This window comes from Ascaphus truei, chromosome 2 (assembly GCF_040206685.1).
Source record: "Ascaphus truei isolate aAscTru1 chromosome 2, aAscTru1.hap1, whole genome shotgun sequence".
Lineage (NCBI taxonomy): Eukaryota > Metazoa > Chordata > Amphibia > Anura > Ascaphidae > Ascaphus > Ascaphus truei.
The window spans coordinates 365655152-365678569 of record NC_134484.1 but is presented as its reverse complement, the minus strand read 5'-3'; the positions used below and the strand labels follow the sequence as shown (position 1 = coordinate 365678569).

The following is a 23418-nucleotide window of genomic DNA, read 5'->3' as shown; positions in this document are numbered from 1 at the left end:
ACTGGTCCCTTTGGAGGACTGGTTGAAGAGCCCTAGTATACACTACAATATACAGTATATCAGACAAGGAAAGCTGCTCAATATTTAAGCTGGTGCACCATCTGCAGTGTTTTTTGAGGAACAATTAAAGTATTTTCTCTCCCACTCCTCTCACAAATAATACTCATAACTAATCTTGAAATCTCATTTTTTTTGTATTGTTTTCAGTACATGGAGACAACATGCAATACATATCTGTTGTATGGAGAAGAGCAGTATAATGTTGACAAGTTGGTCAATATGACTTGTAAGTATTGATCCAGCATACTATATTTGGGGTAGCTCTTATTTTAATAACCAGTATACAGTATGTAGAACTTCAGAATGAAACATGCTTTTGTTTATCCAAAAGGCAGATTCAGCAGTAAAACGTAGCCATAAATAAAAAAGTTTTTTGTTCAGCTGCATAAACATTTACAGTCTTTTTTCTAAAATGGTTTCACAGAGCCGGTAGCTTCTCTCCCATTCACAATATTGTTTTGAAACAAGTAGAATTTGTCTTCAATCCTTTTCAGCAACAAGCAGGAATAACTAGTTTTTTTTAAACATGGCCCAAATTACACTTATATAACTTATATAACATAGCCATTGGTTTGTTTTTTACTTAATTTTTCCCCCAACTTTGGCCTAAACTAGATGCACAAAGCACAGTTATATCAGGGAACATAACGCTATATTACCTTAAACAGGAACAGACATTATGTTCCATTTGTTATCCCCGTATGCACAAATAACATGATGTTTGTAGGCTCGTTGTCCTTAGGGCAACGTCATGTTATTTCAGAAGAACACTTTTATCTTAAAATAACATGCTGTTACCCCTATCCCTCCACTATATGATTAAAGTTAATTCAATTAACTTTAATACATTTTGTAATGTATTATCCCCTCAGTATCTCAAGAGGCCAGCTAGTCATCAGCAATCCATGACTAGCTGACCACTAATAGCTACAATATAAACCTCAATAAACACTAGTAACCAAATGCTTTGGCAGGTAAAAGGTCAATTACTACAACTACCGACCCTCGAGAACCTTTCCCCATCACTGACCCCCTCTGCCTCCACTCCAACACACCTAACCCCCCTCTATAAGAATATAAGAATGGCTAACAATCCTACTAACCAAAGATAGCTAAAAGGGCTGTAGACTATTGTATCCCCAAAAAATAATACCAAAATTAAAATTGATATAAATACACAGTAAACATTACAATATTCTGTATATATATATATATATATATATATATATATATATATATATATATATATTGTGACAAACGGCTTACTCCGGGGCTCCGTCGTTTGTCCGGGACTGTTTAGAACACGGTCTTTTAGGGTAGGTTAAATGATGAGGCGTCACGTACTGTTCCTTTAAACAGGCTATGCCTGGTTTATTCAGTCCCAGGCACTGAGACTGCCACAGTGCATACAACAGAAAACAGATCAAAACAAAAGCTGCTCACCTGAGCGATAACTTAACTTAGATATCCCTGACTCAGGGTTGGAAGTGGCTTTTCCACTTCCAACATCAAAACACGGTACTTTTGCAGTCTTACACAAATGAACAGAAAGATTGAACCTGTTTGGGGAAGAGGCTTCTCCCCTCTGTAGTTCAGCAGCCTTCCAGCCTCCTGGCTCTTGTGGGGAGACCAGAGCAAACAGGAAATCAGTCTTTCATACCTGATTCCTAATTAGAATGACAGGTGACAGAAATCAGGCAGCAGACAAACTCTGGTCTGGATCTCTCATCCCTCAGTTCCAGCGCTTGCCAAACTGTGGGATGGAGTGTATGTATTATAAGGCTGCACTCCCAGGCCAAACAGGATAGAAACTGTCTAGTATCCTGGGAGCCCTATATACGGAATTTATTACCATCCCCTGGTTTCTGTCACATATCCTCCCCCCCAGCTCAGACCTCGAGGGATGAGCGACCATGGATATTAGGGAGTGCATCCTTGACAACCCATCAGCATTGCCATGTTTGTGCCCTGACCTGTGTTCCACAGAAAATTTAAAGGGTTGTAGGCTTAGGAACCACCTGGTCACTCTAGCATTCTTTTCCCTGTTTTGACACATCCAGGTAAGGGGTGCATGATCTGTGACCAACCGGAATTTTCTCCCCAACAGGTAGTATTTGAGCGTCTCTACAGCCCACTTTATTGCGAGACACTCTTTCTCTACTATGGAGTAATTTTTCTCCTGGGGATTTAGTTTCCTACTTAAATAAAGGATGGGGTGCTCCTCACCTTGAGACTCCTGGGAGAGTACCGCGCCCAGCCCTACCTCAGATGCGTCAGTTTGGACTACGAACTCTTTGGAGAAGTCAGGTGTGACCAACACTGGTTGGGCACAGAGAGCTTCTTTCAGGCTTCTAAAGGCCTGTTCGGTTTCGGGGAACCACTTTACCATTAGCGGTCCTCTTGCTTTTGTGAGGTCAGTTAGTGGGGTTGCCTTAGTTGCAAAATTGGGAATAAACCTTCTATAGTACCCAATTAACCCCAAAAAGGTCCTTACTTGTTTTTTTGTAACTGGCCTTGGCCAATTTTGTATCGCCTCCACTTTGAGTGTTTGAGGTTTGAGTAAACCTCTGCCAATAGAATATCCCAGATACTTGGCCTCCTCCAGACCAATAGTGCATTTAGCGGGGTTAGCAGTTAGTCCAGCAGACCGGACTGCGTCAAGCACAGCTTGGACCTTTGGAAGGTGGGATTGCCAATCTTCACTATGGATTACCACATCATCCAGGTAGGCGGCAGCATACCGAGCATGTGGTTTTAAAATTTTATCCATCATTCTTTGGAATGTGGCGGGAGCTCCATGTAAGCCAAAAGGCAACACCTTATACTGAAAGAGGCCGTCTGGGGTTGAGAAGGCTGTCTTTTCTTTTGCCCTTTCTGTGAGGGGAACCTGCCAGTACCCTTTTGTTAGGTCTAGGGTTGTGAGATATCGGGCTTTGCCCAGTCTCTCTACAAGTTCATCTACCCTGGGCATAGGATAAGTATCAAATTTTGACACCGCGTTTAGTTTCCGGTAGTCATTACAAAACCTTGTTGTACCATCTGGCTTTGGGACTAAGACTATAGGGCTGTTCCACCCACTTTGGGATTCCTCAATTACACCTAGTTTTAACATTTTTTTAACCTCTAAACTTATAGCCTTTCTTTTGGCCTCTGGGATTCGGTACGGTTTAAGGTTAACTCGGACCCCCGGTTCAGAGACTAGGTCATGTTCAATTACGCTAGTTCTACCTGGCCGTATAGAGAAGATTTCTTTGTTTCTTCTCACTAAATTCTGAACCTCTCGTTTCTGATGAACAGACAGGGTTTCAGCTATGCTAACCTCTGGGTCAGTTTCTTGATTCTCTGACGGACCTGGGGGTACTAGGGTTAACAAGACTTCTCTATCTTTCCAGGGCTTGAGTAGGTTTATATGGTAAATTTGCTCAGGTTTCCTCCTACCTGGCTGTCTTACCTTATAATTTACTTCTCCCACTCTTTCCAAGACCTCATATGGCCCATGCCATTTAGCAAGGAATTTACTCTCCACGGTGGGAACCAGAACTAGTACCCTATCACCTGGAAAAAAAAATTCTGACCCTAGCACCCTTATTATACGTATTCCTCTGTGCTTCTTGAGCTTTCTCCATGTGTTCCCTCACTATGGGTAGGACTGCAGCAATGCGGTCCTGCATCTGGGCAACATGCTCTATTACACTTCTGTAAGGGGTAAACTCGTGTTCCCAAGTCTCTTTGGCTATATCCAGTAAGCCCCTTGGGTGTCGGCCATACAATAGTTCAAACGGGGAGAAGCCTGTGGATGATTGGGGAACTTCCCTAATGGCAAATTACAGGTACGGTAACAAACAATCCCAGTTTTTCCCATCTTTATCAACCGCCCGCCGTAACATGCTCTTTAAGGTTTTATTGAACCTTTCCACTAAACCATCTGTTTGTGGATGATAGACTGAGGTTCTGAGATGCTTGATTTTTAGGAGTTTACATAGCTCTTTTGTTACTTGGGACATAAATGGTGTTCCCTGGTCAGATAGAATCTCTTTAGGAATCCCGACCCGGGAAAACAGAACTACTAACTCTTTTGCTATGTTTTTAGCTGAGGTGCTACGTAGGGGAACTGCCTCCGGATATCGGGTGGCATAATCTAATATTACCAATATATGCTGATGTCCCCTAGCAGACTTTATTAGGGGTCCTACTAGATCCATAGCAATCCGGTCAAATGGTACCTCTATTATGGGAAGGGGTACCAATGGGCTGCGGTACGCCTTGAACGGGGCGGTGATCTGACATTCTGGGCATGAGGAACAATAATTCGTAATTTCTGCCAGAACCCCAGGCCAATAGAAGCTTCGGAGAACCTTTTCTTTTGTCTTTTCCACCCCTAGGTGTCCCCCCAATGGATGACTATGTGCGAGGTGTAATACTACGTTACGGAATGTCCGTGGTACCAACAATTGTTTAGTTGTAACTGATTTCCTTTTATCAACCCGATATACTAGGTCGTTCTCTACCTCGAAGTAGGGGTAAGCAAGTGACCTATCTGGTTGGCCAGGAGTACTATTCTGGTCCCGTATATTTCCCCTTGCTACCGCTAATGTGGGGTCCTCCCACTGGGCCTTCTTAAAACTCCCAGGACTGACCTCTAGGTCAGCGAGGGTCTTATCCGGTTCTGGGGTGGTAAGTGTCTGCTCAACATCTTGATTTGGGGTATTCCCTACCAAAGTAGTGATGGGGAAGGGAATTTTACAGCACTCCTCCTTTTCCCCCTTCTTATTTGGGCCCTCGTCAACCTCCATTTCTGAAAAAGGGAAAGGATTTGTTTCTTCTAATACTTCGTTATGGTCCGCTATTGAACTCTGGGCGCTATTCTGAGCGGGGGACCACATTTTTAGAAAATGGGGAAAGTCGGTCCCTATTAACACATCATGTGCCAGTTTGGGTACAATACCCACCTTGAAATCTAAAGAACCAAACTCTGTTTCAAAAAAGACATCAACAGTGGAATATTCATGATTATCCCCATGTATACAACAAATTGCCACTCTTTGTGAACTGTTTCCCTGTTTCCTCTTAATGGGCAAGAGGTATTCGGACACTAGTGTGACCATGCTCCCAGAGTCAAGAAGTGCCCGAACCCTCTTACCATTAACCTTTACAAATGCCCACAGATGGTTATTCAAGGGGTCCTCTGGGCTAGGGCCCATACATTGGGACAACAGCGAATAAGGTTCCACGCTGTTGCATTGCATGGGCTCATCATTTAGTGGGCAGATTTTTGCTGTGTGGCCCCTCTCATGACAATTTACACATTTAGGTACATAGTCTGTGTCCCACTTAGAGCCTTTTCCCGGCTCCCCATGTTGGCTATTGCCCTTAGTGTGCGAACCACTGTTGCTGGTGCTGCGTGAAGGTGGTCGCCGCTCTTCAGCGCCCCTTAACCCCGGTACCCTTTTACCGTCTCTGGAAGAGTCCTGGAACCTCGGGTAGTGGGGTTGCTCCACGACTGTGGGTTGCGGGTGCTCTTCTGCTGCATTGTACCTTTCTACGAGGGCCACAAGCTCATCCGCATTGTGGGGGTCACTCCGACTGACCCAACGGCGTAAGGCAGAGGGAAGTTTCCTCAAGAACTGGTCCATGACCAACCGTTCCACGATGTGGCTGGCTGAGTTGATCTCGGGTTGTAGCCACTTCCGGGCGAGGTGGATGAGGTCATACATCTGGCTTCGGGTGGCTTTATCCATCGTGAAGGACCATGCGTGAAACCTTTGGGCGCGAACAGCCGTGGTTACGCCGAGGCGGGCGAGGATCTCGAACTTTAATTTTGCATAGACGTTAGCTTCGGCTGGCTCTAGATCAAAGTAAACCTTCTGGGGTTCGCCGCTTAGGAAGGGTGCGATTAGACCAGCCCACTCAGCTTCTGGCCATCCCTCTCTCTGTGCCGTGCGTTCAAACGTGAGAAGATAGGCTTCCACATCATCCGAGGGTCCCATCTTCTGAAGGTAGTGGCTTGCCCTGGTCATTTTCGGAACCAGGGCTGCCGCTGCCAGTGGAAGGTTACTGATAGTCCCCCTCAGGATCTCGAGTTCCTGCTGTAAGCCCTGAGCGAACCGCTGTTGCTCCTCTCTCAGCAAGCGGTTTGTCTCTTGCTGGTTTGCATTCGCGTTTTGCAGGGCTTCATTCGTCTGTTGCTGGTTTGCATTCGCCTGTTGCTGGTTTGCATTCGCCTGTTGCTGGTTTGCATTAATCTCTTGCTGGGCTATTAGCAGCTGTTGCTGGGCTGCATTCGTCTGCTGCTGGTTTGCATTAGTTTCTTGCTGGGCTATTAACAGCTGTTGCTGGGTTTCATTCGCGTCTTTCTGGGCAGCGACATTGCGTGCCAGCGCACCCACCACGTCTTCCATCTTGTTTGCAGAGGATGAAAAAAACTTTTTTTTCTCCTTTTTTTTTCTTTCAAAGTTCTTCAACCCGCAGACCCCCTAGTGTTCTGCCCGCATTCTCCACCATATGTGACAAACGGCTTACTCCGGGGCTCCGTCGTTTGTCCGGGACTGTTTAGAACACGGTCTTTTAGGGTAGGTTAAATGATGAGGCGTCACGTACTGTTCCTTTAAACAGGCTATGCCTGGTTTATTCAGTCCCAGGCACTGAGACTGCCACAGTGCATACAACAGAAAACAGATCAAAACAAAAGCTGCTCACCTGAGCGATAACTTAACTTAGATATCCCTGACTCAGGGTTGGAAGTGGCTTTTCCACTTCCAACATCAAAACACGGTACTTTTGCAGTCTTACACAAATGAACAGAAAGATTGAACCTGTTTGGGGAAGAGGCTTCTCCCCTCTGTAGTTCAGCAGCCTTCCAGCCTCCTGGCTCTTGTGGGGAGACCAGAGCAAACATGAAATCAGTCTTTCATACCTGATTCCTAATTAGCATGACAGGTGACAGAAATCAGGCAGCAGACAAACTCTGGTCTGGATCTCTCATCCCTCAGTTCCAGCGCTTGCCAAACTGTGGGATGGAGTGTATGTATTATAAGGCTGCACTCCCAGGCCAAACAGGATAGAAACTGTCTAGTATCCTGGGAGCCCTATATACGGAATTTATTACCATCCCCTGGTTTCTGTCACAATATATATACATATATGTAACGGATTTTCTGACCTGGCATGACCCACCCAATCTCACATTGGCCCCTGTGGTCTAACCAGTCCCCATTACAGTGTAGTGTCTGGTGGTGCACCTGTTGGCAACAGGACTCCTGAGTCTCCCACATGATTTTTGTGTGGGGATTGCCAACCCAGACAGGCAGCTGAGGTAGTGTGGAAACAAAAAAAGAACAGCGCAAAAAAACCATTGTGTAGTGTATTACAAAATTATTTATAGTATAAAGGTGAGTATTGCACGTACATCAACAATAAGGGTTAATAGCATAACATGTTAGGGACATGTTACCACTCTGTAGGCGCAACAGGATTCAGACACCGGTTGCAGGACGTTCACCCTCAGAATGCTGGTGTATGATTCCAAAGTAAGCAGCTCAGCGTTGGGGAACCTTCCCACACCGTCACGGAGCTCTCAGCAGGGTTGATCGCCACGCTGCTTCCGGGTTACTCCACGCCGGCGTCTGACGTCATCAGACGGCGTCTCTATGCCGGTCGCGTCTTTGGTGCGTCACTGTCTCACACTCAGCAGTCCAGCGGCACACAGAGTCCCAAACACGTCCCGTAGCAGAACAAATGTTCGATTTAAAACCGCAATGGGGATACAAAAATATATGAATGAAGGAACGCGCCCTCTCCTACGCGTTTCGTACTTCCGTACTTCGTCAGGGAATGAAGGAGGAGGTTCCGAGGGCGGTTCTTATACACACAGCATTACTGCTATTGGCCGGGCTGATTGACTTCAACTCCCCCCACCTGGAGAGGCATTTAGTCGTCCCGTGGGGGCGCTCGATCAACAATTAAACATACATAAGATAAACACTAAAATTAATAAACTTTAATATCATACATTGATGCAGACAGGCTCTAAAAATAAAGAGACAAATGTTAAGCACACCGAAAAATCACACTTTAAAACGATGTATAATGCTATCTCACAGTTTAGAATAAACCATAGATTTACATATGACTTCTAGCAAGTATATATAGCTTCATATGAAAATCTATATGATAATGAAATGGTGAAGGAATAGATCTTGGGGGATGGACATTAGTTATAGAAATTTAGAGAGAAAGAGTACCTAAATTAAACTTTTAATATTATAAAACTCGCAATTGAGTAAAAATAGTATATAGAACTGAAAACACTGGTATTAGGGATTAATTAAAAAAGAGACCATAGGTCAATCTCCTCATTGAGACCTGATGGAGACAAAGTGTGGAGTTTATATATCCACAAACTTTCTTGTTTGGACAGTTTTTTATCTCTGTCTCCACCACGTCTTCCTGATTGTACAGTCTGGATACCTATATATGTTAAGAGTGAGGGGTCACAGTCATGTTTGATCTTAAAATGCCTAGACACGCTATGTTGTTCAAATCCTAGTCTAATATTTCTAGCGTGTTCTAGAATCCTCACTCTTAGAAATCTTTTGGTTCGCCCTACATATTGATATCCACAGGGACACTGTAATAAATAAACCACATATGTGGTTTTGCAAGAAATACAATCTTTCACTGTAAACTTTTCCTTTGTTGCATTGGATACGAATGATTTACGGTTGGAATTTAATATTGGACAGGCTTTGCACTTCCCGCAGCAGTAATTGCCGTTTGGTTTATTCGGCATCCATGGTACCGCTAGTGATGTATTCAATGAAGTACCAATATCGCTGGGCGCTAGGAAGTGTTTGAGCGTCTTCGCCCGACGATAAATAAAGCTTGGATTTTTTTGGAGGGAGGGGCCCAATACAGGATCATTACAGAGAATATTCCAGTTCCTGTTTATTATTTTTTGTACACTAGTGCTGACTGAGCTAAACTCTGTAATGAAAGGAATTTTAATTGTTGCATCTACTTCATCATTTATAATTTTTTTATTCTGAATCAGCAGTGTGTCCCTATCCATTCTAACAACTTTTTCGAGTGAGCTGAGCAAGAGAGCCTTATCATACCCACGTTCCAAGAATTTTTTAAAAAGGGTGACCGATTGGGTTTCGAAGTCAGCCTGGAGACTGCAGTTGCGTTTAATACGCATGAACTGACTTTTGGGTATGTTGTCAACCCAGGATCTTTTGTGATTACTGGATGACAGAAGGAAGCTGTTGCAATCCACTTTTTAAAAAAAAGTTTTTGTATTGATGTTTTCACCAACCCTTGACATTAAACTAAGGTCTAGAAAGTCTATCTGACTAACATGTGACTCAGATGTAAATTTCAAGTTGTAGTCGTTTTGGTTCAGATAGACCTTAAAGAGCTCCAAGGTGTCCTCACCACCCTCCCAGACACACAAGACGTCATCGATATATCTTTGCCAAACAATAACCCGATTGGCAAATGGGTTATTGTGCCAAATAAAGTTAGCTTCCCATATCCCCATGTATATGTTCGCATAACTGGGAGCGAATCGCGTCCCCATGGCTGTGCCACACAACTGTAGATAAAACTGATTTAAAAATAGAAAATAGTTGTGTGACAAAATAAAAGTGATGGCATCGATAATAAAATCACAATTTAGAGGGTGAAGATCCATATCTTTGGATAACGTCTCCTTTACTGCCTCAATCCCTTTATCATGGGGAATACATGTATAGAGGGATTGGACGTCAAACGTTGCCCATCTGTAACCTTCCTGCCATTGGATTGTTTTGACTAGGTTTAAAACGGCAGTGGTATCTTTAATGTAAGATGGCAGTATTTTCACATATTTTTGTAGGAAAAAATCCACATACTGTGACAAGTTTGACGTTACGGATCCAATTCCGGAGATTATGGGTCTACCCGGTGGATCGATAGAGGCCTTGTGTATCTTGGGAAGGTGGTAGTATACTGGAATGGTGGGAAATAAGACATTCAAAAATTGGTATTCAGATTTAGACAATACTGTGGATGCAACAGCCTCATCAAGAAGGCTCTTTAGCTCAGAGACAAACTTGTTTGTCGGATCCTGACTTAATTTGCTATAGTTGCCAGGGTCATTCAGAATGCGCATGGCCTCCTTTTCATAGCTTACACGGTTTTGGATCACTACTCCTCCACCTTTATCAGCCTGTCTTATAATTAGGTCTTTTCTATCCTGAAGTTCTTTCAGTGCCAGATGTTCTTGATAACTGAGGTTGTGAGGTATGTCGGATGGTTTAAAGTTATTTACCAGTGATATAAATTCATTATTAACTATATTAAAAAACGAATCGATAAAACTCCCTTTACTTTGGGCTGGATAAAACCTTGAAGGTGGTTTGAAATCACTATGTTGACAAAGTGTCAAAAGTGGGTCTGTATCAATGGGATCTATAACAGTATTTATATTACTCAGATCGTTTCCTATCTCTTTTTTAAGGAAATGCCTCTTCAGTGTCAAGTTCCTAGTGAACTTGTGCAGATCTGAGAATAATTGGAAACCATTTGGACCACTTGACTGTGAAAATTTAAGTCCTTTACTAAGAACCAGTTTCTGACATAAAGTGAGATCAACATTGGATAAGTTAAAAATACCCTTAAAAGATTCGTTATTCTTTAATTCGACTCTCTTCTTTGTTTTGGTCTTACACCCTGCTCTTGTCCCTCTTCTGGTGAGTGGTGTCTTTTTTGCGACCTGGGAGTCTCTATATTTTTCTTCTCTTTCTCTTTTACTGTATTCCCCCTTTCTTTCGAACCCAAATATCTCTGTTTGAGTTCCTCCAGAAAAAGGGATTTCCTAGGGGATGCTTGCTCACAATCTTTCTTAGGGGGTGTATTTGCCCTCTGGTGTTCATTTTGCCTATCTTTCTGGTGAGTATCTTTCTTGTGATGTTCTTTATATGTATACTCTGATTTGGAGCTATCCCTCCTCTTATTATAACTATTGTGTCTCCTATCTTGTGACTTTTTTCTATAATTCTTAGATGGTCTATAGTCATCTTTCGTTTGTTCCCGATGGACCTTTTCACCCTCAAAATGGAGACTATTCTCCCTTTTTTTCTTTTGGTGGTAATTACCATGATATTTATTGGGGGGATTTTGACCAGTGGGAACAATACCCTTTTCCCTTTCGGATCTATTCCAGTCCTTCTGTCGACCATTGTCATAGTCATGTTTATCACGATAATTTTTTTTTTGCTTGTTAAGCATAATCTCCTCCGTCGTTGACTCTAAAGTCATTTTGAGGTCGCATTCCAATTTGGAACAGTCAGTATTTATAACTAGCGGTTCCAAAATTGCAATTTTTTTGCAGATATCTTTTTCTAAAGCTACAATTGTTCTGCTGCGTTCAAAGATGATCAATCTCATTAGTTCTCTTGAACATTCCTCCTGAATCCTATCCCATTCTTTCATAAATTGAATGTTATCTTTTCCAAAAGTGGGGTTCTTTTGGAAACGCAACCCACGGGGTACTCTCCCGCAGTCCAAATATCTCTGCATGGTGTTGCGTTCTAACCATTGTTTGGTCTCGGTTATGAGCAAATTTTCTAATTGCTTAAAATGGGTTTCAGCAGGAATGTCAATAATATATTCATCCTCAAAGACATGTGTCTCATCCTTAAACATGGAATCAAATAATGCAGCCCTTTTCTCTCTACAGCTTGATAATGACCAAGCCATAATGATGTCTGGCAATAACTAAATCACTAATACAGTATATATAAATACAGTGATATAAAATATTTAAATATAAAGTTAGACACTGTGTGAATTATACAGTGATGTGATATATACACATAAAACAAACCACACTGTGCAGCAAGGTGAGCAAAGAACTTGAGTGAAAACAAAAACAGGACTTGCGCTCATAGGTGATTGTGATAGGAAAAGTGATTTACACATAAAAGGTATGTATAAAATAAACAATACAACCTTAACGGGTGAGGTTTTGTGCAGCTGGTCTGTGGGAATGGCTCAAACACCAAGGCTACATGGAAACAAAAAAAGAACAGCGCAAAAAAACCATTGTGTAGTGTATTAAAAAATTATTTATAGTATAAAGGTGAGTATTGCACGTACATCAACAATAAGGGTTAATAGCATGACATGTTAGGGACATGTTACCACTCTGTAGGCACAACAGGATTCAGACACCGGTTGCAGGACGTTCACCCTCAGAATGCTGGTGTATGATTCCAAAGTAAGCAGCTCAGCGTTGGGGAACCTTCCCACACCGTCACGGAGCTCTCAGCAGGGTTGATCGCCACGCTGCTTCTGGGTTACTCCACGCCGGCGTCTGACGTCATCAGACGGCGTCTCTATGCCGGTCGCGTCTTTGGTGCGTCACTGTCTCACACTCAGCAGTCCAGCGGCACACAGAGTCCCAAACACGTCCCGTAGCAGAACAAATGTTCGATTTAAAACCGCAATGGGGATACAAAAATATATGAATGAAGGAACGCGCCCTCTCCTACGCGTTTCGTACTTCCGTACTTCGTCAGGGAATGAAGGAGGAGGTTCCGAGGGCGGTTCTTATACACACAGCATTACTGCTATTGGCCGGGCTGATTGACTTCAACTCCCCCCACCTGGAGAGGCATTTAGTCGTCCCGTGGGGGCGCTCGATCAACAATTAAACATACATAAGATAAACACTAAAATTAATAAACTTTAATATCATACATTGATGCAGACAGGCTCTAAAAATAAAGAGACAAAAGTTAAGCACACCGAAAAATCACACATTAAAACGATGTATAATGCTATCTCACAGTTTAGAATAAACCATAGATTTACATATGACTTCTAGCAAGTATATATAGCTTCATATGAAAATCTATATGATAATGAAATGGTGAAGGAATAGATCTTGGGGGATGGACATTAGTTATAGAAATTTAGAGAGAAAGAGTACCTAAATTAAACTTTTAATATTATAAAACTCGCAATTGAGTAAAAATAGTATATAGAACTGAAAACACTGGTATTAGGGATTAATTAAAAAAGAGACCATAGGTCAATCTCCTCATTGAGACCTGATGGAGACAAAGTGTGGAGTTTATATATCCACAAACTTTCTTGTTTGGACAGTTTTTTATCTCTGTCTCCACCACGTCTTCCTGATTGTACAGTCTGGATACCTATATATGTTAAGAGTGAGGGGTCACAGTCATGTTTGATCTTAAAATGCCTAGACACGCTATGTTGTTCAAATCCTAGTCTAATATTTCTAGCGTGTTCTAGAATCCTCACTCTTAGAAATCTTTTGGTTCGCCCTACATATTGATATCCACAGGGACACTGTAATAAATAAACCACATATGTGGTTTTGCAAGAAATACAATCTTTCACTGTAAACTTTTCCTTTGTTGCATTGGATACGAATGATTTACGGTTGGAATTTAATATTGGACAGGCTTTGCACTTCCCGCAGCAGTAATTGCCGTTTGGTTTATTCGGCATCCATGGTACCGCTAGTGATGTATTCAATGAAGTACCAATATCGCTGGGCGCTAGGAAGTGTTTGAGCGTCTTCGCCCGACGATAAATAAAGCTTGGATTTTTTTGGAGGGAGGGGCCCAATACAGGATCATTACAGAGAATATTCCAGTTCCTGTTTATTATTTTTTGTACACTAGTGCTGACTGAGCTAAACTCTGTAATGAAAGGAATTTTAATTGTTGCATCTACTTCATCATTTATAATTCTTTTATTCTGAATCAGCAGTGTGTCCCTATCCATTCTAACAACTTTTTCGAGTGAGCTGAGCAAGAGAGCCTTATCATACCCACGTTCCAAGAATTTTTTAAAAAGGGTGACCGATTGGGTTTCGAAGTCAGCCTGGAGACTGCAGTTGCGTTTAATACGCATGAACTGACTTTTGGGTATGTTGTCAACCCAGGATCTTTTGTGATTACTGGATGACAGAAGGAAGCTGTTGCAATCCACTTTTTAAAAAAAAGTTTTTGTATTGATGTTTTCACCAACCCTTGACATTAAACTAAGGTCTAGAAAGTCTATCTGACTAACATGTGACTCAGATGTAAATTTCAAGTTGTAGTCGTTTTGGTTCAGATAGACCTTAAAGAGCTCCAAGGTGTCCTCACCACCCTCCCAGACACACAAGACGTCATCGATATATCTTTGCCAAACAATAACCCGATTGGCAAATGGGTTATTGTGCCAAATAAAGTTAGCTTCCCATATCCCCATGTATATGTTCGCATAACTGGGAGCGAATCGCGTCCCCATGGCTGTGCCACACAACTGTAGATAAAACTGATTTAAAAATAGAAAATAGTTGTGTGACAAAATAAAAGTGATGGCATCGATAATAAAATCACAATTTAGAGGGTGAAGATCCATATCTTTGGATAACGTCTCCTTTACTGCCTCAATCCCTTTATCATGGGGAATACATGTATAGAGGGATTGGACGTCAAACGTTGCCCATCTGTAACCTTCCTGCCATTGGATTGTTTTGACTAGGTTTAAAACGGCAGTGGTATCTTTAATGTAAGATGGCAGTATTTTCACATATTTTTGTAGGAAAAAATCCACATACTGTGACAAGTTTGACGTTACGGATCCAATTCCGGAGATTATGGGTCTACCCGGTGGATCGATAGAGGCCTTGTGTATCTTGGGAAGGTGGTAGTATACTGGAATGGTGGGAAATAAGACATTCAAAAATTGGTATTCAGATTTAGACAATACTGTGGATGCAACAGCCTCATCAAGAAGGCTCTTTAGCTCAGAGACAAACTTGTTTGTCGGATCCTGACTTAATTTGCTATAGTTGCCAGGGTCATTCAGAATGCGCATGGCCTCCTTTTCATAGCTTACACGGTTTTGGATCACTACTCCTCCACCTTTATCAGCCTGTCTTATAATTAGGTCTTTTCTATCCTGAAGTTCTTTCAGTGCCAGATGTTCTTGATAACTGAGGTTGTGAGGTATGTCGGATGGTTTAAAGTTATTTACCAGTGATATAAATTCATTATTAACTATATTAAAAAACGAATCGATAAAACTCCCTTTACTTTGGGCTGGATAAAACCTTGAAGGTGGTTTGAAATCACTATGTTGACAAAGTGTCAAAAGTGGGTCTGTATCAATGGGATCTATAACAGTATTTATATTACTCAGATCGTTTCCTATCTCTTTTTTAAGGAAATGCCTCTTCAGTGTCAAGTTCCTAGTGAACTTGTGCAGATCTGAGAATAATTGGAAACCATTTGGACCACTTGACTGTGAAAATTTAAGTCCTTTACTAAGAACCAGTTTCTGACATAAAGTGAGATCAACATTGGATAAGTTAAAAATACCCTTAAAAGATTCGTTATTCTTTAATTCGACTCTCTTCTTTGTTTTGGTCTTACACTCTGCTCTTGTCCCTCTTCTGGTGAGTGGTGTCTTTTTTGCGACCTGGGAGTCTCTATATTTTTCTTCTCTTTCTCTTTTACTGTATTCCCCCTTTCTTTCGAACCCAAATATCTCTGTTTGAGTTCCTCCAGAAAAAGGGATTTCCTAGGGGATGCTTGCTCACAATCTTTCTTAGGGGGTGTATTTGCCCTCTGGTGTTCATTTTGCCTATCTTTCTGGTGAGTATCTTTCTTGTGATGTTCTTTATATGTATACTCTGATTTGGAGCTATCCCTCCTCTTATTATAACTATTGTGTCTCCTATCTTGTGACTTTTTTCTATAATTCTTAGATGGTCTATAGTCATCTTTCGTTTGTTCCCGATGGACCTTTTCACCCTCAAAATGGAGACTATTCTCCCTTTTTTTCTTTTGGTGGTAATTACCATGATATTTATTGGGGGGATTTTGACCAGTGGGAACAATACCCTTTTCCCTTTCGGATCTATTCCAGTCCTTCTGTCGACCATTGTCATAGTCATGTTTATCACGATAATTTTTTTTTTGCTTGTTAAGCATAATCTCCTCCGTCGTTGACTCTAAAGTCATTTTGAGGTCGCATTCCAATTTGGAACAGTCAGTATTTATAACTAGCGGTTCCAAAATTGCAATTTTTTTGCAGATATCTTTTTCTAAAGCTACAATTGTTCTGCTGCGTTCAAAGATGATCAATCTCATTAGTTCTCTTGAACATTCCTCCTGAATCCTATCCCATTCTTTCATAAATTGAATGTTATCTTTTCCAAAAGTGGGGTTCTTTTGGAAACGCAACCCACGGGGTACTCTCCCGCAGTCCAAATATCTCTGCATGGTGTTGCGTTCTAACCATTGTTTGGTCTCGGTTATGAGCAAATTTTCTAATTGCTTAAAATGGGTTTCAGCAGGAATGTCAATAATATATTCATCCTCAAAGACATGTGTCTCATCCTTAAACATGGAATCAAATAATGCAGCCCTTTTCTCTCTACAGCTTGATAATGACCAAGCCATAATGATGTCTGGCAATAACTAAATCACTAATACAGTATATATAAATACAGTGATATAAAATATTTAAATATAAAGTTAGACACTGTGTGAATTATACAGTGATGTGATATATACACATAAAACAAACCACACTGTGCAGCAAGGTGAGCAAAGAACTTGAGTGAAAACAAAAACAGGACTTGCGCTCATAGGTGATTGTGATAGGAAAAGTGATTTACACATAAAAGGTATGTATAAAATAAACAATACAACCTTAACGGGTGAGGTTTTGTGCAGCTGGTCTGTGGGAATGGCTCAAACACCAAGGCTACATGGAAACAAAAAAAGAACAGCGCAAAAAAACCATTGTGTAGTGTATTAAAAAATTATTTATAGTATAAAGGTGAGTATTGCACGTACATCAACAATAAGGGTTAATAGCATGACATGTTAGGGACATGTTACCACTCTGTAGGCACAACAGGATTCAGACACCGGTTGCAGGACGTTCACCCTCAGAATGCTGGTGTATGATTCCAAAGTAAGCAGCTCAGCGTTGGGGAACCTTCCCACACCGTCACGGAGCTCTCAGCAGGGTTGATCGCCACGCTGCTTCTGGGTTACTCCACGCCGGCGTCTGACGTCATCAGACGGCGTCTCTATGCCGGTCGCGTCTTTGGTGCGTCACTGTCTCACACTCAGCAGTCCAGCGGCACACAGAGTCCCAAACACGTCCCGTAGCAGAACAAATGTTCGATTTAAAACCGCAATGGGGATACAAAAATATATGAATGAAGGAACGCGCCCTCTCCTACGCGTTTCGTACTTCCGTACTTCGTCAGGGAATGAAGGAGGAGGTTCCGAGGGCGGTTCTTATACACACAGCATTACTGCTATTGGCCGGGCTGATTGACTTCAACTCCCCCCACCTGGAGAGGCATTTAGTCGTCCCGTGGGGGCGCTCGATCAACAATTAAACATACATAAGATAAACACTAAAATTAATAAACTTTAATATCATACATTGATGCAGACAGGCTCTAAAAATAAAGAGACAAAAGTTAAGCACACCGAAAAATCACACATTAAAACGATGTATAATGCTATCTCACAGTTTAGAATAAACCATAGATTTACATATGACTTCTAGCAAGTATATATAGCTTCATATGAAAATCTATATGATAATGAAATGGTGAAGGAATAGATCTTGGGGGATGGACATTAGTTATAGAAATTCAGAGAGAAAGAGTACCTAAATTAAACTTTTAATATTATAAAACTCGCAATTGAGTAAAAATAGTATATAGAACTGAAAACACTGGTACTGTATTAGGGATTAATTAAAAAAGAGACCATACGTCAATCTCCTCATTGAGACCTGATGGAGACAAAGTCTGGAGTTTATATATCCACAAACTTTCTTGTTTGGACAGTTTTTTATCTCTGTCTCCACCACGTCTTCCTGATTGTACAGTCTGGATACCTATATATGTTAAGAGTGAGGGGTCACAGTCATGTTTGATGTTAAAATGCCTAGACACGCTATGTTGTTCAAATCCTAGTCTAATATTTCTAGCGTGTTCTAGAATCCTCACTCTTAGAAATCTTTTGGTTCGCCCTACATATTGATATCCACAGGGACACCGAAAGTTTGGGGATATATAAACTCCAGACTTTGTCTCCATCAGGTCTCAATGAGGAGATTGACGTATGGTCTCTTTTTTAATTAATCCCTAATACCAGTGTTTTCAGTTCTATATACTATTTTTACTCAATTGCGAGTTTTATAATATTAAAAGTTTAATTTAGGTACTCTTTCTCTCTGAATTTCTATAACTAATGTCCATCCCCCAAGATCTATTCCTTCACCATTTCATTATCATATAGATTTTCATATGAAGCTATATATACTTGTTAGAAGTCATATGTAAATCTATGGTTTATTCTAAACTGTGAGATAGCATTATACATCGTTTTAAAGTGTGATTTTTCGGTGTGCTTAACATTTGTCTCTTTATTTTTAGAGCCTGTCTGCATCAATGTATGATATTAAAGTTTATTAATTTTAGTGTTTATCTTATGTATGTTTAATTGTTGATCGAGCGCCCCCACGGGACGACTAAATGCCTCTCCAGGTGGGGGGAGTTGAAGTCAATCAGCCCGGCCAATAGCAGTAATGCTGTGTGTATAAGAACCGCCCTCGGAACCTCCTCCTTCATTCCCTGACGAAGTACGGAAGTACGAAACGCGTAGGACAGGGCGCGTTCCTTCATTCATATATTTTTGTATCCCCATTGCGGTTTTAAATCGAACATTTGTTCTGCTACGGGACGTGTTTGGGACTCTGTGTGCCGCTGGACTGCTGAGTGTGAGACAGTGACGCACCAAAGACGCGACCGGCATAGAGACGCCGTCTGATGACGTCAGACGCCGGCGTGGAGTAACCCGGAAGCAGCGTGGCGATCAACCCTGCTGAGAGCTCCGTGACGGTGTGGGAAGGTTCCCCAACGCTGAGCTGCTTACTTTGGAATCATACAAGAGCATTCTGAGGGTGAACGTCCTGCAACCGGTGTCTGAATCCTGTTGTGCCTACAGAGTGGTAACATGTCCCTAACATGTCATGCTATTAACCCTTATTGTTGATGTACGTGCAATACTCACCTTTATACTATAAATAATTTTTTAATACACTACACAATGGTTTTTTTGCGCTGTTCTTTTTTTGTTTCCATGTAGCCTTGGTGTTTGAGCCATTCCCACAGACCAGCTGCACAAAACCTCACCCGTTAAGGTTGTATTGTTTATTTTATACATACCTTTTATGTGTAAATCACTTTTCCTATCACAATCACCTATGAGCGCAAGTCCTGTTTTTGTTTTCACTCAAGCTGAGGTAGTGTGCATGAGTCCTACCTATATCCAGTGCAGCGCCTCCACCTCATCAGGATCCCAGCGTCCGCTTGTGGATGGTCCTGGTGAGGAACTCCTCTGTGGTGCACTCCTCTGTGTAATCAGTCCACACTTACACACAAGGGTATGGTTTAACAGGATCATCTTTATTGACTTGCGACGGGCCAGCTGCCCCTCACAGTGGGTGTACTTAGCCTCTCATGTTCACCGCACTTCCCTTTGAAAGGTGTCCTTTCCCTATTTGGTGGATTCCCTATCTCCCCTTAGGGAGATAGTCCCTGTGCCAGGTCCCTGGTCACAGTCTTATAAGCTGTCTCCTCCCAAGCCTGCACTCAGACTTGCTCCTTGTCTCATAACTTCTTACATAACCTTCCAACAGCTTAGCAACAACTCTGAGCTAACTTTTGAGCAGTGCTGTGCCTTATGTATCCTCTGGGGGCTGGCAGAACACTGACATCACTAATCATGGATTCAGAGCATGTGACCACTCCCATCCATACATAGGGCACCTCACCAGGGTGTGAGGGCAAACCTCCATAATTACTGCTGGCATGCCCATAACTTACCAGGCCTTACTGTCAGCAGGAGAGATGACTGTAGCCATTTTACAGCATGGTTACATATATATATACTGTATATGTATATATATATATATATATATATATATATATATATATATATATATATATATATATATATATATATATATATATATATATATACTGTATATAGATAGATAAGGGGAGGAAAAAAAACCTTGTGTCTATGAGGCTTCATACGCCCTCACAAAGAGAAGCTAGGTAGCTTAATTGGAACTCAAAGGTTTTAATGAAATAAATCAAAATCACTTACTCCATCTATGTAGAGGGACCCTATCCTGAACGATTTCACTCAGGCTCAATGACTAACAATAAAAAATGCCCCCGTCCCCCATTTGAAACTAATCCAAATGTGGTCACTTAAAAAAATTCAGCCACCAATTAGAACTAATCCTAGGCCTGCTCTTCAAGATGGCATCACAAATGTTTACAAATAAACATTGTTTGGTAACACATAAGTTAGCAAAAATCTGTGCGGCCATTTCGAATGGCGGTGACAGGGGAACATCCACCAACCACATTGGTTGATTTTACACATGGTCAGTTACTATGGTTTTCAGGCTATATCATGGCAACAGCAGTGAGAGGACAGGGCATCTGAAAATAGGAAAAACATTTTTTTTCAACAAATATCATATGAGGATTATCCTTCATGCAATTGAGGAGCCATGGCTACCATCAAGATGGACCTCCAATAAATATGGATGCCAGGAGTAGGTTTCATTGTAGACTTTGCTTTTTTCTTAATGCCACTCTTTTGTACTGTAAATTGCTTCTTTTTTTTTTTTTCACTGTCAAGTGGTCACCTTTGAATTCATTTTACATTTTTGGGGCTTTTTTATGAGTATTTGTATGGTCTGTCATGGGGCCTGTGTGGAATAGCTCTTGCGGGTCATAGACCCTAAAGAAGATAAGCTCTGCATGGACAGGTAAGTGATTTTTATTTATTTCATTAACACCTCTGAGTGCCAATGAGGCTATCTAGGCTCTTATTGTGAGAGCCTAAGAAGCTACCCAGGCGCTCAATGGGTTAATTACATAGTTACATTGTAGGTGAGGTTGAAAAAAGATACATATTCCTTGAGTTCAATCTATGTTAAATGTGTTATTACAGCATATTAATTATGTGGAAGGCGGAAAAAAAAACTTCCAGTTAAACATTATCCAATGATAATGAGGAAAAAAAAAATTCTTGCCTTGCTCCAATAATGGCAATCTGATTTCTCCCTGGATCAACGTCCTTCCCATGTTTACTTATTTGGTATATCCCTGTATACCTTTCCAAACTAGATGTCCAACCTTTTTTGGAAGATATCTATTGTATGTGCCATCACAGTCTCCATGGGGTAATGAATTCCACATTTTAACTGCCCTTACTGTAAAGAACCCTTTCCTTTGTTGTTGGTGAAATCTCTTTTCCTCCAACCTTAAGGGATTACCCTGTGTACTGCCCTTGGGTAGAAGTTATTTTGAAAGCTTCTTGTATTGACTCTGAATATATTTGTATATAGTTATCATATCCCCTGTGAGACACCTCTTGTCTAATGTAAACAAATCTAATTTAGCTAGCCTCTCCTCATAAATCAAAATTTTCATCCTCTTTATTCATTTGTTGGCTCTTACCTGCACTTTTTTTAGATTCAGAATGTCTTTGTAATGAAAGCTGTACCAGAACTTGGTGAATCCTGGCATACTGTATGGGCTATATTTAATAAGTGGTTCTATGCCATTAGACACCTTAAAGTCCACTTATTTGGTAACTTGTGACAGGGGAGCGCAATCTTTTTTCCCTGCGCCCCCCTGCGGCTGTTCCCCTCTCTGTCCCTCACCCCCTCCTATTACCTCGGCTCTGACATCTGGGCGTCATTTGATGCCGCGTTGCCATGGCGACGCGTCTCCAGAAGCCATCTGAGCCAAGGTAAGTGCAGTTTACAGAGGCCTTCGCCGCTTCCCCAAAGCGCGCGGGGTCTCTGTAAACCCCGCGCTCCCCGCAGACAAACTCTCGCCCCCCAGTTTACGAACCGCTGACTTATGGAGTAGCAGTGCTAAGTAAATATGATGGTTAGTCCTTAACAGATTTTCAATGGTTGAAACAATGGTCTGTCAGTTATACCTGCCAGGGGATTGATAATATTACTCTGCCATATGCAAAAATTAAATGTATTAATGCTGGAAATGTTTTGGGCAGAAATGTATTATCATTCCTATTGCAAACATTGAATTTGTCATGTTTATATCATCATACCAGATGATATGGCGTTCAACATCTGAACTTGTAATTCAACCTCTGCTATTTATTGTTCTCTGTTAAAAGAAATTGTAATGCTGACACATTTTGCTTTTTTTATTCATATGTTATCTCCTAGAGTATATATGTACATACTAGAACTGTTATATATATATATAATAATAATATATATATATATATATATATAACACACAAAAAAGGAAGTTGCTCAACACCTGATATTGGAGGTTAACTCAAGCCCTTAAATTAATGCTGACTATAGGGGTAAAATAAAATATAAACCCCGAATAAAATCAGTTTAAAGAGAGTATAGAACTTGATGGTGCTAGGGGATAATAGAAACTATGTAAAACACACAGATGAAAGGGACAAAGACAATCCCCTTATTAGCACTCTAAATTACACCTAAAGAAAATCTACTAATAAAGATTATATTGAAAGAACCAGATGCTCTGCCGAGTCAGAAAAATGAACAAGATTTTATTAGGATAACAGCAAGACACACTAACTTAAAAACATAAATATACTAAAGACAGCCTGAAAAAATATATGTATCAAAAAAATAAATATATGGAAAAAGGACTATTAATCAAATAAATAAACTATATGTGAAACAAAAAGACTAAAATGTGTCTAAATCAAATATAAATAATGACACCAAAATAGCTTAATGTAACCAAAAATGGTAATACAAAGTCATATAAATCCCTACTGGCATGAATGCCTAATAGAGAGATATACTTGATGGATTATGGCATTGGGAAAAGTATATGATCAATGACCCAGTATACAGCCAGGAATAATAATATAGTACCAAAAAAGGGGGAGAAAAACACACAGGGAAAAATGATATATCTAATAATCATACCCTGACCAGCAATTCCCAAAAATGAAAACAATGAGAACTGATGCAGCAAACAAAATATACAACTGTTAAGGACATACTAGCAAACAGAGTCATACATAAGGAAAACACCACAGTGCACAGCACTGCAAGGACAAGTAATGCCCAAACAGCAAAAAGAATTAATACTCAGCTGCAGCTGGATTGCGTGAGGCGTGTGTCCATAGAGTTGTAAAAGATGTTTTCCAATGCTTGCTCATAACAGAAATAAAGAAAGTCCAAAATGCTGCAACAGATCCATAA

General features: G+C 41.0%; 1 protein-coding gene across 6 annotated transcripts in view; it reads left to right on the top strand.

Moving 5' to 3' along the window:
* The window catches only part of NEK10 (NIMA related kinase 10), a 380936-nt gene that overhangs the window by 42976 nt on the left and 314542 nt on the right, over positions 1 to 23418 (top strand). For all 6 annotated transcript variants that reach the window (XM_075586980.1, XM_075586978.1, XM_075586979.1 and 3 more), the window contains one exon: positions 208 to 286. In XM_075586980.1, the coding sequence (XP_075443095.1) occupies positions 208 to 286 (79 nt within the window). The remainder of the gene's footprint in view (positions 1 to 207; positions 287 to 23418) is intronic.